We start from the raw sequence: 15619 nt of genomic DNA on the forward strand, positions 1-15619 counted from the left end.
AAAACACTAGAAACACCAAGCAAGAAAGAACAACTCTCTCAGTCTTCTTATCATCTAAGATCAAAAACTAGCACCAAAACACCACAAACTCCTCCCCAAAACACACAAGTTACCAAGCTGATGAAGCAACTAGCATCCAGATGAGTACCCCAACTTCAAAAGACTCAAGCTCAAGGGGAAAAAAACCTGTTAAACTCCACAGAAAGAGAGCTCACTACAGCATTCAATTCCGATCCAACCTCTCATCTGTCGTCTCCTTCTTTCAAACACTTAAATTCAATTCAAAACATCTTCTAGAGCTTCAAAAGACCCCATTCTGGTATTTGATCCAAGCTCTAACCACTGGAAGGATGGATCCAAAGAAATCTAGGAAATCCGATGATGATGTAGTTGCCATAATCCAATGTTACAATGAAAAAACAAAAGCATTCACAGTTGGGAAAAAGAACCTGACCTTTACAACAAATGACATGACCTTGATTTTTGGTTTGGAATGAGGTAAAGGAGCCATGTCATTAAGATACTCTAAAAAGTCAAAATCTGCATTCCTCAGGAGAAGATTCCAAAAGGACACAAGGCTCACTGGTCCTGTTCTTAAAAATGCCTTGGTCAAAGCAATGAAAGGCAAGTAACCAACTGACTTCAAAGATGTAGCAATCATTGTTACATTGTACTTGTGTCTCACCCTATTTTTTGCAACAAGTGGGAATTCAATAGGTTGGGTTTTTATAAAGTATGTGGAACCTCTTGAATCAATGAAACAGTATGATTGGCCGGAAGCAATCACATCAACATTTATTGATTCTGTCATGGCATTGCACAAAACTCCAGAAAAAGTTACGGGGTGTGTCATTGCATTGCTGGTAAGTATAATATCCATTCAAATTTGCAATTATCATACTTACAAATTTGTGCGTTTACAAAATTTTATTTACTTTCATTTTCATCACAGTATTGGCTATGTGAACATGCAACTATCATTGACTCGGAAGACAGTAACACAACTGACTTCCCAAGATGTGCCAAGTGGAACCTGCAAACCTTGACAAAACAGCTGCAGAAGACATCAGTCCACTCTCTTGCACCTCGACAAGTTAGATTCCTATTGCTACTGAAATCTCAGTGAAATTCCAAAATTTCTCTGACCACTACTTTGTTTCCCTCCTTGTGCATTGATTGATTAAGATCAATTTTCTCTGAACTATCAATTTATGTTTTCTTCTTTGCTTACCACTGGTCTATTTCTACCATTGTAATCAATTTTCTCTGCCATCCAAATTTCTCTGACCACAATTGTAATACATTAACTTATATGCCCTGATTGATTTTCTCTAATATCTGAATTATGTTGGTTGTTTCATAATTTTCTCTGGCCCATCAAATTTTATCTCCTTGTGTGTAATTTTCTCTGCCCATAACTTATGTGCCTTGCATCTTTGATAAACACTGTTTATTTCTACCCTTCTAATGAATTTTCACTGGAATTCAAATTTCTCTGACACAATTATAGTAAAACATTAACTCATATGCCTTGATTGATTTTCTCTGATATCTAAATTATGTTGCTTGTTTCATAATTTTCTCTGCCTCATAAAATTAACTCCATGTCTCTAATTTTGTCTGGCCCATACAATTTTCTCTGAAGTTTGTTTCCCATTAGTATCATTTAGATGAATTTTATTTTCCTTATTTGAATTTTTTCTCTCAGTGAATTTTGTAACATTTCTCTAATAAAAGAGTCTCCTGTTACAAATTGATAACAAGCAACTAGTCAAAAACCTATCAGAGGAGTTCTGTCTTGGCAAAAAGACGAAGAAAGAATTAAAAAAGGCAATTGTCAAATTCAAGGAGACATTACAAGATCCATCTGAAGATGGAGGGAATGAACAAGCAGAAGGCAACACAGAAGAATACGAAGCCAGCAATGAACAAGAACATCAAGCAAGCAGCACAGAAGAAGAAACCAGCGAAGAAAGTGAAGAAATAGAACCAGAAAACAAACAACAAAATGAACAGAAAGAAGAAGACAGTGAACAAGAAGATGAAGAAGAAGATGAACAACAAGAAGAGAACAAGGATGAAAGTGATGAAGAAGAAAATAATGAGCCGATGGACTAACAACATGATGGCATTTGTGGCTAAACAATGCATCAGCCTGGAGAATTTGAGGAATCAAAGGATGCCCAGATTGCTGATCTACGTCAAAGACTGAAGGCACTTTCTCAATCTAAAAAAGAAGAAGACAGAAATTGGATTGAATTACTTGCTGAAAGGGATATTTCAACAAGAATCCTGACATCACATAATTCAGAACTTCAAGAAAAAGAAAGCACAATCCGAATGAAACTAAGGATGTTGGAGGTTGAAAAAGCAGACAATACAAAAACAATTCAACAATTGAGGTGTTCAAATTCGGAGCTTGAAACTGAAAATGCTAAATTGCATGAACAAGTTCAAGAACTATCCGTCCAACTAGCAACACAACCATACCGAACACCAACACAACTTCAACCATAAGGTCAGAGAAAATCTTGAGCCACAAAAAGTTATGTCCTTGTGTCAACATAACTCAGAGAAATTTCTATTTATTATAATTTTCTCTGTCATTGGTAATTTTCTCTGGAAGTTATATCTCTCTGAACACATTAGTTATATTTCTACTGCTCATTTCATTTCTCTGTATATTTTCTTATTCCATTTTTGGGGCTTGTTTGATTTTCACTGTGTATAGTTGGAATGCAAGTGGAACAACAACCAACAACCCAACAAGAACAAATGCCACACAAACAACAACCGAAACAAAAGAAGAAACTCTATGGTAACTGCAAAATATTGAATTAAATAAATTTACATATTGAAATATCATCTGTTGCTTCAGAGAAATTTCACTTTTCCTAATATTTTCACTGTCTACAGTCAAAAAAGATCCGACGTCAATGATAAAAAATTTAAAGGCAAAAGAAAGGAAGAAAAAGCAGCATGATCCAGAATTCCAATATCTCAAAGTTGCAAAAGTGACTAGAGCTTCAAAACAAGCTGTAAAGCAAGTTGAGCAAAGCACGAAGGACAAAGAAGTGCTTGATGCTGATGCGTACGTCTTGCCTCAACCTATAAACATCAGAAAATCTTGAGTCTTTCCACAAACTCTTCCAATTTCAAGATTGATAAAAGATCATATAAAAGACATCTTGCAGCACATATCAAATGTGTCTGGGCTTGAGTAAGTACAACAAACAAAACAGAACATAACAAACAACAAATTACAAACTTATGTTGCATTAACAACAATTCAATCCCTTCTTTGTCATCTTGTAGAGCTTTATCAACAAACACACTTTAACTGATATTGGAAAATTTCTCTGGATGAATTTGATAGATATTATTATATACACTGTCTAAAAAATACATTTCACAAAACAAAATACACAAAGTAATCATCAAATGTATTATTCAATCAATAAAATGTATAATCCTCAACTATTTAACAAAGGTTCCTTGCATGTCCTCTTATTATGGTGACCAATACTCTCACAACGACTACACTTAATCACCCTTTTAAACTCTCCAGTAGAAGCAATTATGTTCTTCTTCGGCCTCCCAGCAGGTCTCTTGCTCAATGGAGGTAAAATCATAGCATCTTCAATGCTACACACAGGTTTTTCAACAGTTGGAACTGGGCCAATCGAAAACGAGTATGCTTGACGATACATATCAGCATGAAAAAATGGTTCAACAAATGAATTCAAATTCTTTCCACTCCTAAAAATTGCAGCAACAGCATGTTGACATGGATACCCATTTATTTCCCATTTTCGACATGAACAAGTTCTCAACCCAAGATCAACCATAACCGAAGGAAAACAATGCACTTCAAAGACATTATCAGATGATAAACTCACATTCCATGTCCTCCCGTCCAAAAAAGACTTCTCCAACACACTATCCATATGAGGACACAGAATTTTATTCCATTTACTAGAGAGCAGCCTCCTATCAGACCTCATATTCATGATTTGCAACCGTATCATGTCCACCAAATTTGTTATTGGCAAGTGCCGAGCTTCTCGTATCCATGAATTGAATGACTCAACAACATTTGAATACATCTCACCATAACGTTTCCCCGTAAAATATGCATCACTCCAATTTTCATATGGTAAACTTTTCAAGAAAACACTCACAATGTCTCCTCCCTCACTTTTTAATTCATTTAACTTGAAATGAAATGATGCCTTTGTTGGAGCATATGCACATTCTGAAAAATTGGACACAATCGTCTCCCTAACCAAATTTGTGTTTCCACATGACAACTTATCCCTCAAATTTCTCTTTAGATGTTCCAGACAAAATCCATGAAAGCTGTTAGGGAAAAACCTAGCAATTCCCTTCACAATTCCACAATGTCGATCTGATATGAAACTTATCACCCTTTCTGATCCTAATACTCCACATAAATGTTCAAGAAACCAACACCAATTGTCTTTATTCTCAGCATCAACAACAGCAGCAAAAGCTACAGGAAAAAAACCTACAAAACAAATAAGAACAAGCATATTAGATATACACATGCAGAGAAAAATAGAACAATAAACAACCAGAGAAGTTTGACACTGCCAACACCCAGAGAAAATTCACTTAGTGCCCAACTCCAGAGAAAATTCACACATTGGCAACATCCAGAGAAAATTGACTTAGTGACCAGCTACAGAGAAAATTCATACAATCATAATATACAGAGAAAATTCACTTAGTGACCACCTACAGATACAATTCACACAATGACAACATCCAGAGAAAATTCATACACTGACCAAAATTCAGTGAAAATTGTCACAGTGGCCACAACAATAGAAAATCCACACAGTGGCCAAAACCAGAGAAAATTCACATTCACTCAATTCCTACATGTATAGAAAATTCACATACTTAGATAAAATTAGATATATTTACAATTACCTTCATTCCCATCTTTCCCCGTTGCAGCAAGCATAACTCCTTTGTATCGTCCTTTAAAAAATGTTCCATCAAAAAAAAGCAATGACCGACAATATTTGAAACCAACAATGCATGCATGAAAAGCCACAAACACTCTTTTGAAACGCTTGTTATCTTCAAAATCTAACTCAAAACGACTCCCTGGATTGTTCTTCAATGCCTCATCAAAATACCACCGTAATTGATCAAATGACAAACAAGAATCCCCATATGCACTATATTTTGCTTTTTCAACACCCAACCAACCACAGTTATAACTGATTGAGACCCTATACTTGTCTTTCATTTCTTTCACAACATCCACTGGACGAGTTAAAGGTTTTGCACTTACCTCTTCAAGTATCAGCCCAGAAACTAAGCTGGAAGTCATCCTCGAATGTTTACTCGTACGAACCGCCACACCACACGTATGTTCATTGTTCAAAGTCCTTATGTAGAAGAACCCATTTGTTTTTTCAACAGAAGCATGTACACGCCACATACATCCCCTTGATTCCTTATATGCACATTCTGCCATAACCCTCAGCTTGTCATTTTTAACATACGTAAACTGAAAACCAACCTCAATAGCATGCTTGCATAAAAAGTACGGAACTCAACCATACCACCCTCAAACTTTTGTCCAACACTCATAATATTATTCCACCAACTAGCTGACAATAACACCTTTTCTTGGTGAGAACAAAACTTAGAGAGTGAATTCCTTTCAACATCCACCAGCCTATCACACTCATCATCCACAACATCTACCCAATTAGACCCCACTTCATCCTCTTCATCAGAAGTACTACATCTACTAACTGAAACATCAACTATATCAACACCGCGTGCACAAACAACCCTCAACATATTCAGAAAATCAATATTATTTCGAACCATACAATTCGGATGGCCCAAAATAGAATATGAAATACACATAGTCTCAGGTTTCAAATTCTCCCATGTTTTACACAAAATGCCAACCAATTCCTCAAAATTCAATTCGCATGAAACATTAATGACAATAGTATCATTCCCATATTTGCACAGTAACAACACTGCACTGTCCATTGAAACTGAAACAAAAAACAACAAAAATAATTTGTTTAACATAGAAACACTTCACAAGAACAACATAAAAGTCCAGAGAAATTTCTAAAAATTATAATTTTCTCTGAACTTAAAATAAAAGTCCAAAGACATCTACAAACTGATATTCACCTTCAAGATCATAAAAAACAAAATCACAGAAACTTAATGAATCACAGAGAAATTTACTGCTAACTATTAAACACAGTTATAGAAAAAAAATCACATAGAATACAAGTCCAGAGAAAAGTATTTCTGTGAACTACAAACTGAAAGTGAGTAACAAACTTACAATTTTCTCTGAACTACAAATACAAGTCCAGAGAAATTTATGAACTTACATTCACTTTCTCATATTCTATCTGCATTACAAACTTCTAATAATATGTCCATATGCACTTATAATTTCCTCTGGACTACACAAACAAAAGTGTAGAAAATGAAATTTCTCTAGTTTGAAAAAACATAGAACAAAACTTATCATTGATCAGGATGTTGATAAAAAACAGAGCACCAAAAATGAACTCTAAACATCAAATCACCTACACTGTCAACACTATTTGAAATTGATCAAAAAACAAAGAATGAAAAATTAATTCCAAAAATAAAAATCAACTCTATCAAGCTGGCCTCTCTCTAAACAAAAATTCAAAACAAAAATCAAAATCCATGTGGAATCTAAATCGAAAACAAACCTAATTCAACTCCACTCAAAAACCTACACGATCAACACACTGTCAACACTCTTTGAAATTGATTAAAAAACAAATAATAAAAAATTAATTCCAAAAATAAAAATCAACTCTATCAAGCTAGCCTCTCTCTAAACAAAAATTCAAAACAAAAATCAAAATGCATGTGGTATCTCCATCGAAAACAAACCTGATTCAACTCCACTGAAAATCTACGCGATCAACACACTGAAACACCATTGAAATCTCCGACGAAATCTCCAACGAAATCTACATGATCGTAGCAATCTTTCTCGTCAACTCCACTGAAATCTCCGACGAAATCTCCACCATGAAATCTCCACTGAAATCTCCGACGAAAACTCCGACAAAATCTCCACTTCAAATTCGGTTTCCAAAATCTATCAATTAAGTCAACAATATAATATTCAAACAAATTAATGTTATAAAGGAAGGGTAATTTAGGTACTTTATAACCTAAAATAAATTTGAGGGATCTTAGCCATCAAAACATATTATAAAGGACCTCTCCTCCTATCAAAAGTAGATGAGAGACCTTAGGCCAATTTCCCCTAAATAAAAGGGGGATTTGGTGATAGACCCCTCAGTGTCTAACTTGTCTTTCAAAATGACAATAATTATATATATCCTTTCAAAACCCTCTAGTATTTTAAAACTTATTTCTTTTACTATAATACCCTCATATATATATATATATATATGTGCGTGTGTGTGTGTGTATTAACTTGTAATCACTCTTTCTCATCTCAATCTCTCTTCTCTCTGTCTCGTATTTATCACTATTCTCTTCATCGATGCCATTGTTGCTCTCCATTAGCACCACCGCCGCTCACTATAGAACTCTTTCTCTACCGTTTTCATCACCACCATCATTTGTTGCATCCACAACTTCAGATCTGAGATCATTCACAATTGTCGTCATTGGAAAATAGCGATTTGCGACGGTTTGCAAACCTCAAATCTGAGATCCTTTACTTTCTCTCTCTCTGTGGTTTTGATTTTTCATGCTCTCTCTCTCTCTCTCTCTTCTTCTTCTTCTTCTCTTGATCCTCTGTTTTCAAACTCTATCTCTCTATCTCTCTTTCTTCTTCTCATGATGCTCTGTTCTTTCAACAGTAAAATTTTACTCTGGTTCATGACACAAAACTCTTCTGTAAAGCCATCATCGTAGCTTGTTTCAGAGTCAGAGTAAAATTTTACTATGATTCAGAATAAAATTTTACTGTTATCAAGCAGATTAGTATGTTGTTAACCAAAGTAAAATTTTACTGTTATCAAGCAGATTAGTATGTTGTTAACCAGAGTAAAATTTTACTATTACGAAAACAAAGTACATATTAAATGAACGAACCAGAGTCAAATTTTACTTTTAGATCTATGAATAAACAAACGAAAAACTCTTAATTTTTCATTGCAATATCTCAATTTCTCATTTTTCTACCAAATCTAAGGTTTTTTAATCTCTGATCTGAAGTTATTGATCTCAAATATGAGTTCGTAGGTATCAAATCTGAGATGGTGGTGGTTTAACGGTAAAAATGGTGGTTGCTGGCCGACGGTAAAAATAAGTGACACTGATAGACGATGAAGAGATGAAATAATGGTCAAATAACAAATTTTGTCCTTTATATAGAAATTATAATTATAAGGGAGTTTTGAAAATACTAATTTTTTTTCTATCCTTTTAACAAGAAAATGAAGCTAAGAGGGGTTTATGACCAAATTTCCCTAAATAAAAAGGGAAGAAACTATAGATCTCAAAGCGCAACCAAAAAAAATAAAATAATAATAAATAGAAGTTTCAGAGAGGGAGAGAGTAGAGCTTTTCTGTAGGGAGATTTCCAGCGATGTTTTGGTGGTTGTGTGGCGATATTTTGATGATTCTTTTTATATTTTTAAAGTATAGATTTACATTCTTAAAATATAGATTTGTAGTTTTAGAGTGTAGATTTAGATTTGTTATATATAAAATAAGAGTTTGAAAGTTTTTTTTATTCTATTTTGACATAAATTTTTGAATTTTCTAACCCTACAATGGTTCCCTCATCTCTTAAACCTTCTCTTATACCATTGTGGGTGTACCTTCTTCTCAATTTTACCTTCTGACAGTGTTCGAAGTATGGCGATGGTGGTGGCAAAGTTGGGCAACAACAATAGGGACGACGTTGATGGAGACATCAGGTTTTCAAGCAAATCTTACTTGATTTGATGTAGATCTTGCTTTCCAGATTACATCGTAGTTGGTCTTTTTTGACGGATTTGTTATTTTTTTTATTTAATTGTATGGTTTGTATGGCCCTTTGGGGTCTTATTCTATATATTGTTGATTTTAATATAAATATTTTTCATATTCTCTAAAAAATAATAATAATAATAATAATAATAATAAATAAATAATACACACTATTTTTGACGTAGACCACTTATAAAATGTCACTTCTTAAATAAATTATGACTTAACAAACATCTATCTGACCGTTCAATACGTCAATCTACCCTGACGTCAAATAAGCAGTTTCGATGTAATGGGTGGCGAATGGATGCAGGTCTAATAATTTTTTAAAAAAAAATTGTGTCTCAATCAGGTGGCACATTTATAAGTTTTAATTTGTCAAATTCGACTTGACCGTGTAGAATTTTAATTTTTTTAAAATATTGATACATGTATATATTATTTATTTGTTCAATAAATTAAATATTAAAATCTGAAAGGGATATTTTTCACCTTTTAGTAAAAATATAAGAATTATTTTTGTAAAATTAAAATTGATTAAATCAGCCAATTGAATTCACCCGTCAATTCACCTAATCCGTTCAAGAATTTCGAAACCAAAAGTAGTCGGATGCAAATAAGAATTTCTCAGCCCAAACTACAATCTGACCGAACCCAAGCACTCCTACTCTCACCTCATTTCAGCGATTTACACCCTATCCTAAAAATTGCGTTAACAATCCAGATGGTTGTAGGCCACTTATCTGTCACCTTCACATGTTGAAAAACTTCATCAATTATCAAAAGACTCCATGCTCACCCTTCATCCAAATTACCTCAAGCCATGGCAGTGTCACCCATCAACACCAAACCAACCCAGAAATCCCCTCTTCTCTATCCTACCCAAATCCAGAACTCTCTATTCAAGAACCATCATATCAAACACCCTCCATGAAAACAACCAAACAACACAACCCTCCTCAGCAAGCAAAATCAAACGCCTAGTTCTCAGCCCAGAGGGCAGAACCAAACTCAACACCTACCCTGACCAAGATTTCATGCCTTCCCTCGCTTTGTCAACCATGTCGACGACAACTTTATTGCCACATTGACTGAACTTTACAGAGAAAGGTTGAGCCCTGGCTCAGAGATTCTTGACCTTGCTAGCTCATGGGTTAGCCATCTACCCAAAGAAGTTGAGTACAAAAGAGTGGTGGGACATGGGCTCAATGCACAAGAGCTTGCCAAGAACCCAAGGCTTGATTATTTTTTCGTCAAGGATCTTAATTATGATCAGAAACTTGAATTGGAGAGTGGCTGTTTGGATGCTGTGTTATGCACTGTTAGCGTGCAGTATCTTCAGCAGCCAGAAAAGGTAATTCACGAATCACGATTAATGATAGGAACACAGAATCTGATCATAGAACTGGACATAGAATGCTATGCTATGTAACTAATTTATGTGTATGTGTAAAGTTCAACTGTTAATTCACCAAAATTGATATGTGATGTGGCCTTGGTAATTCAAGGGGAAATTGAAGTTCATCATTCTCTGAAATTGCTACCCTCGACAATTTTCTTCTCTGTCAAAATGACAAATGTAAGAGAGACAACTTTGTGAGATTAAACAAATGCCTACAATAGAACTGAAACTTGGGAAAGATTTGGGTAGTTTGGATCTTTTAAATTCAGAGTGTCAGGTTCATTGTAAAGTAAAATATTTTTATTTACGATTTCCATGTAAATATTTGGTTCAATATAAAATCTACTTTACAATTAATTTGAATACGAACAATTCACTGCAGGAGTAAGGCCTAGCTGAGTTGAGTGCAAGTTTTGGAACTGAATTTCAAGACTAACTATTAGATGTAATGTAGACTAAAGTTAAATATTTTGCAGGTGTTTGCAGAGGTGTTTCGGGTGCTGAGGCCAGGTGGAGTGTTCATAGTTAGCTTCAGTAATCGAATGTTCTATGAAAAAGCCATCGGTGCATGGAGAATGCAGTACTTCCAGTGCATTGAAGGATTTACAGAGCCAGAAATTGTTCGGAAATTGCCAGCCACTGGTGGTGCTCAAGGGGACAGATCGCCTTTCGGTTGGATCATGAGATTGTTGGGATTGTCTTCTGGGTCAGACTCTTTCTATGCAGTGATCGCTTACAAGAACTTCAAACCCATACACGAATGAATCCCTTTTATTTCTGAGAACACATATCAGATTGCTTATCGCTGAATACAAAGTCATGTGTATTTATTAATGTGTGTGCTCAAATATCTTTTGTGTTTAGTGTTAAAAAAAAGTCGTGTAAAATTTCGTTTAATGTATAATAGTACTCTTAAATACTTGAATGCTTCTTCATTGTGGGAGAGATTTTGGCATTAACTATCATCCAACCTCTGCTAATAGTTCAAAAGCAAACAATTATAAGCTTAACAAAAAGCAGTCATGATCAGGAATGCAATCTTCATGATTGAATGTAAAAACGAGTCCATGGATTGAGGAACACAAAGTTTTCGTGTGCCAATCATTGTATTTTGTCATTTGTTCATTGTTATTTCCATAGTTCTAGCTATATAAACATACTGCCCCCTTTTATTTAAGGAGTACATGATTAATATGATATTTCAAAAAAATTAATAAATTAATCGTCAAAATGATTAATAGTTAAGTAGTTTTAACGATGGATCGCGCAGGCTTCAAGAATGACTCAATGATATGATGAGAAGCACATTCCTAAATCCTAAGTTATGGGAATGCAAAACTCATTTCAAACCCCTGTACATGTTTTCACAGCAGACTATTCTCATAACTTAAGTGTTAGGGAGAGTGAATGAAAAGAAAATTGAGGGCCTGTAATGAGAAGAATTAATATTTCATGGGCCTTCAAAGTATTACTCATAAATTACGGGTCTTTTTGAAAAAAAACAAAAAATTGGGGGTAGGAGGATCATCTCTCTCCAAACCTAGAATATCTTATCCCTGCAGACCAAACTGTGACCCTCCCTCCCCCTTATCTTCTCTCTCTCTCTCTCTCTCTCTCTCTCTCTAACCCTCTGTAGAAATGACTTGTGCTATCAAACCATTGTCAATGGCCGAGTGTTGTATAATAACCTCTGTTCCAGCACTATTCACTTCCAAAACCCAACACCCATTACTCTCAATCCCCTCAAAAACAATCAAACTCACCCATCTCTCATGCTCATTATCATCTCTTTCTGCTTCATTCCCTTCATCTTTATGGGTCTCTCTCAGACCTAAGATTACATCATCATCGGGTGTGGTCTCGTTCGTTGCGCAGACCTCAGATTGGGCCCAACAAGAGGGCGAAGAACAGAACCCAATTGATGGGTTCAAGTGGGGAGACGAGACTTTGGCGGAAACGGAGGCCACTGCTACTTCTTGGGAAGGTGAGGGTGGAGAAGATAGAGGAGAGGGAATCAGAGATGGTGGGGTTTTGGAGGAGAGTGAAGAAGAGTCCTATCCTGAGCCATCTGAAGAGGCTAAGATTTTTGTTGGGAATTTGCCTTATGACATTGATAGTGAGAAATTGGCTCAGCTTTTTGATCAGGCTGGTATTGTTGAGATTGCTGAGGTATAATAATCTCTGTGTTTCTGTGTGTGTGATTATTGGAAATTGGGAATTTTGAGGGATGTGATTATGATGATCATTAGGTGGTTTTGATTGTAGGTAATTTACAATAGGGAAACGGATCAGAGTCGAGGTTTTGGATTCGTAACAATGAGTACTGTCGAAGAAGCTGAGAAGGCTGTTGAGATGTTCCACCGTTATGTAAGTTTGATCCTTTTCTATTCATCTTTTTTGGGTTTCTCTGTTTGGCACTTCAATTTGGAGTCATGCTAAAGATAGAATTATTTGTTCCTTTGTTATTGTTATCGGGAAATTATATTTCAAGCTTGATTCTTTTGTGAAAGATTGTTTATTTTTAGTTTGCTGTAGTGGATAGCTATGTGCTAGGTATCCAGTTCTCTTAATTGCAATGCGGTGTTTTGACAACACATTAAACAACACTTTAAATTGACAATCCCACTACATCCCCTAATTTAGCACCCCCAATGACGTGACTAAGACCATGTGAGCAGTCCCACACTCCTCTCTCTCATCTTTAGCCCCTCTAATTTCACGTCAACAACTTCTTTGTGAAAGTCTTGGTTGGCCTTCCTATTATGCATCTTTTTTGTCATCATTTCATTCTGATTTTTAAATTCCTTTACGTTTTTGGTGCTTAATTTATTTAGATCTCCTGATAGCTCAGTTTGCGAGTACATTTTCTTTCGCCATGTTCTGGCTAACTAATTGTAGTTTTAAGGGTGTGTCTCCTAACAAGCCTTCGTATCCATAGCCCATAAATTTGCAGCCAAATATATGGTTGCAGAAAATGTGTCGGTAGCTTGATCGAAATACAATGTTTTCAATGGTCCAACTGTGCTTCAATAATCTCTTCTTCTTGGATTAATTTATCAAAAAAAAAAAAAAAAATCTCTTCTTCTTGGATTAAAAAAGAATAGGGATAACAAAGAAAAAGTACTTTCAATCTCTTGGTTGAAGTCACTGTCTATCCCACCTACTGTTTGCTGCCGCTAGGGGACAGTTCTCTAAAGAATGGCAAAGCTAGTTGCCATGGGGGTCCAATGGTGAGCTATATATGGCTTGCTATTGCTATATTTTGCCTTGTCGTTCCAAAAATTCTACTCCAGTGGTAAATTGTATGGCTTGCTATATATCACCTATGGCTAAACTTAGCACTTAATATAGCACCTGGTTTACCTATAGGTAATATCTTTGTCTACATCTTTCCTCTTTTAGGACCCAAATATAGCATATTGATTTGACATTTTGTGAGAAAAATTGAAGAAATTTTGCATTGCACCATTGGAGCAACATTGCTAGAATAAAGCATTTTGACACTATTCATTACTAAATTATATTAGGGTAAATTATAAATACACCTCCTGAGATTTGCTTAAAATACAAATTGCCTTATGTGGTTTGGAAAATTACAAATGTCTCCGTATCAGAATTTTTTATTTAACAGAATTAATTGAAAAAGTAAAATTTCCAACTATTCACATATACAATAATAAAATTATCTGATTTATTAATTGAAATAAAATTTTAACATTATTAAAAACTGTTAATTAACTTTATGATTTATTAATAAAAAGACTATTTGTTATGAAATTAGAAACTTTAGGGGTATAATGTAATTTCTAAAATCACAGGAGATAATTTGTAATTTAAGTAAACCTCAAGGGGTGTGTTTGCTCCTGACACCAATAATAATTTGGTGACATAAGTATTAATAGATAGGGTAGAATTTAGTTTAGGGCCTACTACTTTGATGTCTAGATCCCTTGGTCCTTCAAGGGCACCATGGTTGGACCTTATAAAATTGGCATCTTTAGTGCATTATGCTAATGACATCAATGAGAATAAGGTGAAAGGTTTTGTGTGTGTCCGTGTGCACGCAAGCTTGCTCTCATTGTACTTTACCACATCTGAGTTCCCTGGATATCTCGTTGATTCTTGAAATGCTTTTGCTTGTTGAATTTAATACTTTCAATTGCTTTAAACAGGAAATAAATGGAAGGTTTTTGACTGTAAATAAGGCTGCTCCAAGAGGGTCACGCCCAGAAAGACCTTCTGGAGCGATTGAACCTTCTTTCAGAATTTACATTGGTAACCTGCCATGGCAAGTGGACAATGCTCGCCTCGAGCAGGTCTTCAGTGAACACGGCAAGGTGGTGGATGCCAGGGTTGTTTATGACCGGGACACTGGCCGTTCACGTGGATTTGGCTTTGTAACAATGTCTAGTGAGACAGAAGTCAATGATGCGATCGCTGCTCTTGATGGACAGGTTATATATATGCTCCTAGATTTTTCCATTATCATCCTAAATACGCTCATTTCTGTTAAAATACTTATGGTCTGTAATCTTTCACGAGGCTTGCTACTATCTTTTGTTTCCTATGAGTATGTCTTTTTATTGTTTCCTGATTTAAGTGTAACTGGTGGTGCAGAGTTTGGATGGGAGGGCAATCAGGGTCAATGTTGCTGAGGACCGACGTAGGCGTGGCTCGTTTTGATTTGAGATGAGTCTTGTTGGATGGTTAAAATGTGCTTTCAAGTCTAGTAGAATTGTTATGGTAGAGAAAAGTTCGGTGTTATCTTCATTGTTCTTTCCATCTCTCTCCTTGTTTCATTCTTTGTTTCTTTTGTGATGATTTTTTCTAGCAGCAAGGACAGCTTGTTATTAAGAGCTGAGAGTTCCCCAAGAAATTTCTCTTAATTTTATTTATTTTTATTTTTTTAGTTTTCCTTTTTTTCACTTTTTTACTTGACAGTGATGTAATATTTAGTTACGTTTTAATTAGTTTAATGGATTAGTTCCTATTAATGTGAGATTTTAGTAGGTGCCAATCTTTTTTTCTTACTTCAAAGCTGCATGAATTTCTTTCAGGTTTTAACTTACAAGGTCTGTTTTCATCCGCAATCTGTAGTTCCAAATTTTGTTCATGTGATGGCCAATTCAAGGACATCAGATTATGAAATTTTCTGGCTTCATTATCTCTTAAATGATTTTAATGTTTAATCCTTCTCTTGCTTTGGTT

At 35.2% G+C, this 15619-nt stretch overlaps 1 protein-coding gene and 1 pseudogene across 2 annotated transcripts; both read left to right on the forward strand.

The window, feature by feature from the left end:
- Positions 1-9624: 9624 nt before the first annotated feature.
- LOC145805742 (uncharacterized) lies at positions 9625-11330 on the forward strand (annotated as a pseudogene). The gene is made up of 2 exons (XR_014347936.1): positions 9625-10363; positions 10888-11330. The product of XR_014347936.1 is annotated as an uncharacterized LOC145805742 (transcript).
- Positions 11331-11960: 630 nt separating this feature from the next.
- LOC114323092 (28 kDa ribonucleoprotein, chloroplastic) lies at positions 11961-15410 on the forward strand. The gene is made up of 4 exons (XM_028270567.2): positions 11961-12580; positions 12677-12778; positions 14584-14865; positions 15029-15410. The coding sequence occupies exons 1-4, from the start codon at positions 12050-12052 to the stop codon at positions 15092-15094; spliced, it is 981 nt and encodes a 326-aa protein (XP_028126368.2). The 5' UTR covers positions 11961-12049; the 3' UTR covers positions 15095-15410.
- Positions 15411-15619: the final 209 nt, after the last annotated feature.

The sequence above is a fragment of the Camellia sinensis genome, chromosome 1 (assembly GCF_055761805.1).
Source record: "Camellia sinensis isolate YWXY chromosome 1, ASM5576180v1, whole genome shotgun sequence".
In the NCBI taxonomy this organism is placed as follows: Eukaryota; Viridiplantae; Streptophyta; class Magnoliopsida; order Ericales; family Theaceae; genus Camellia; species Camellia sinensis.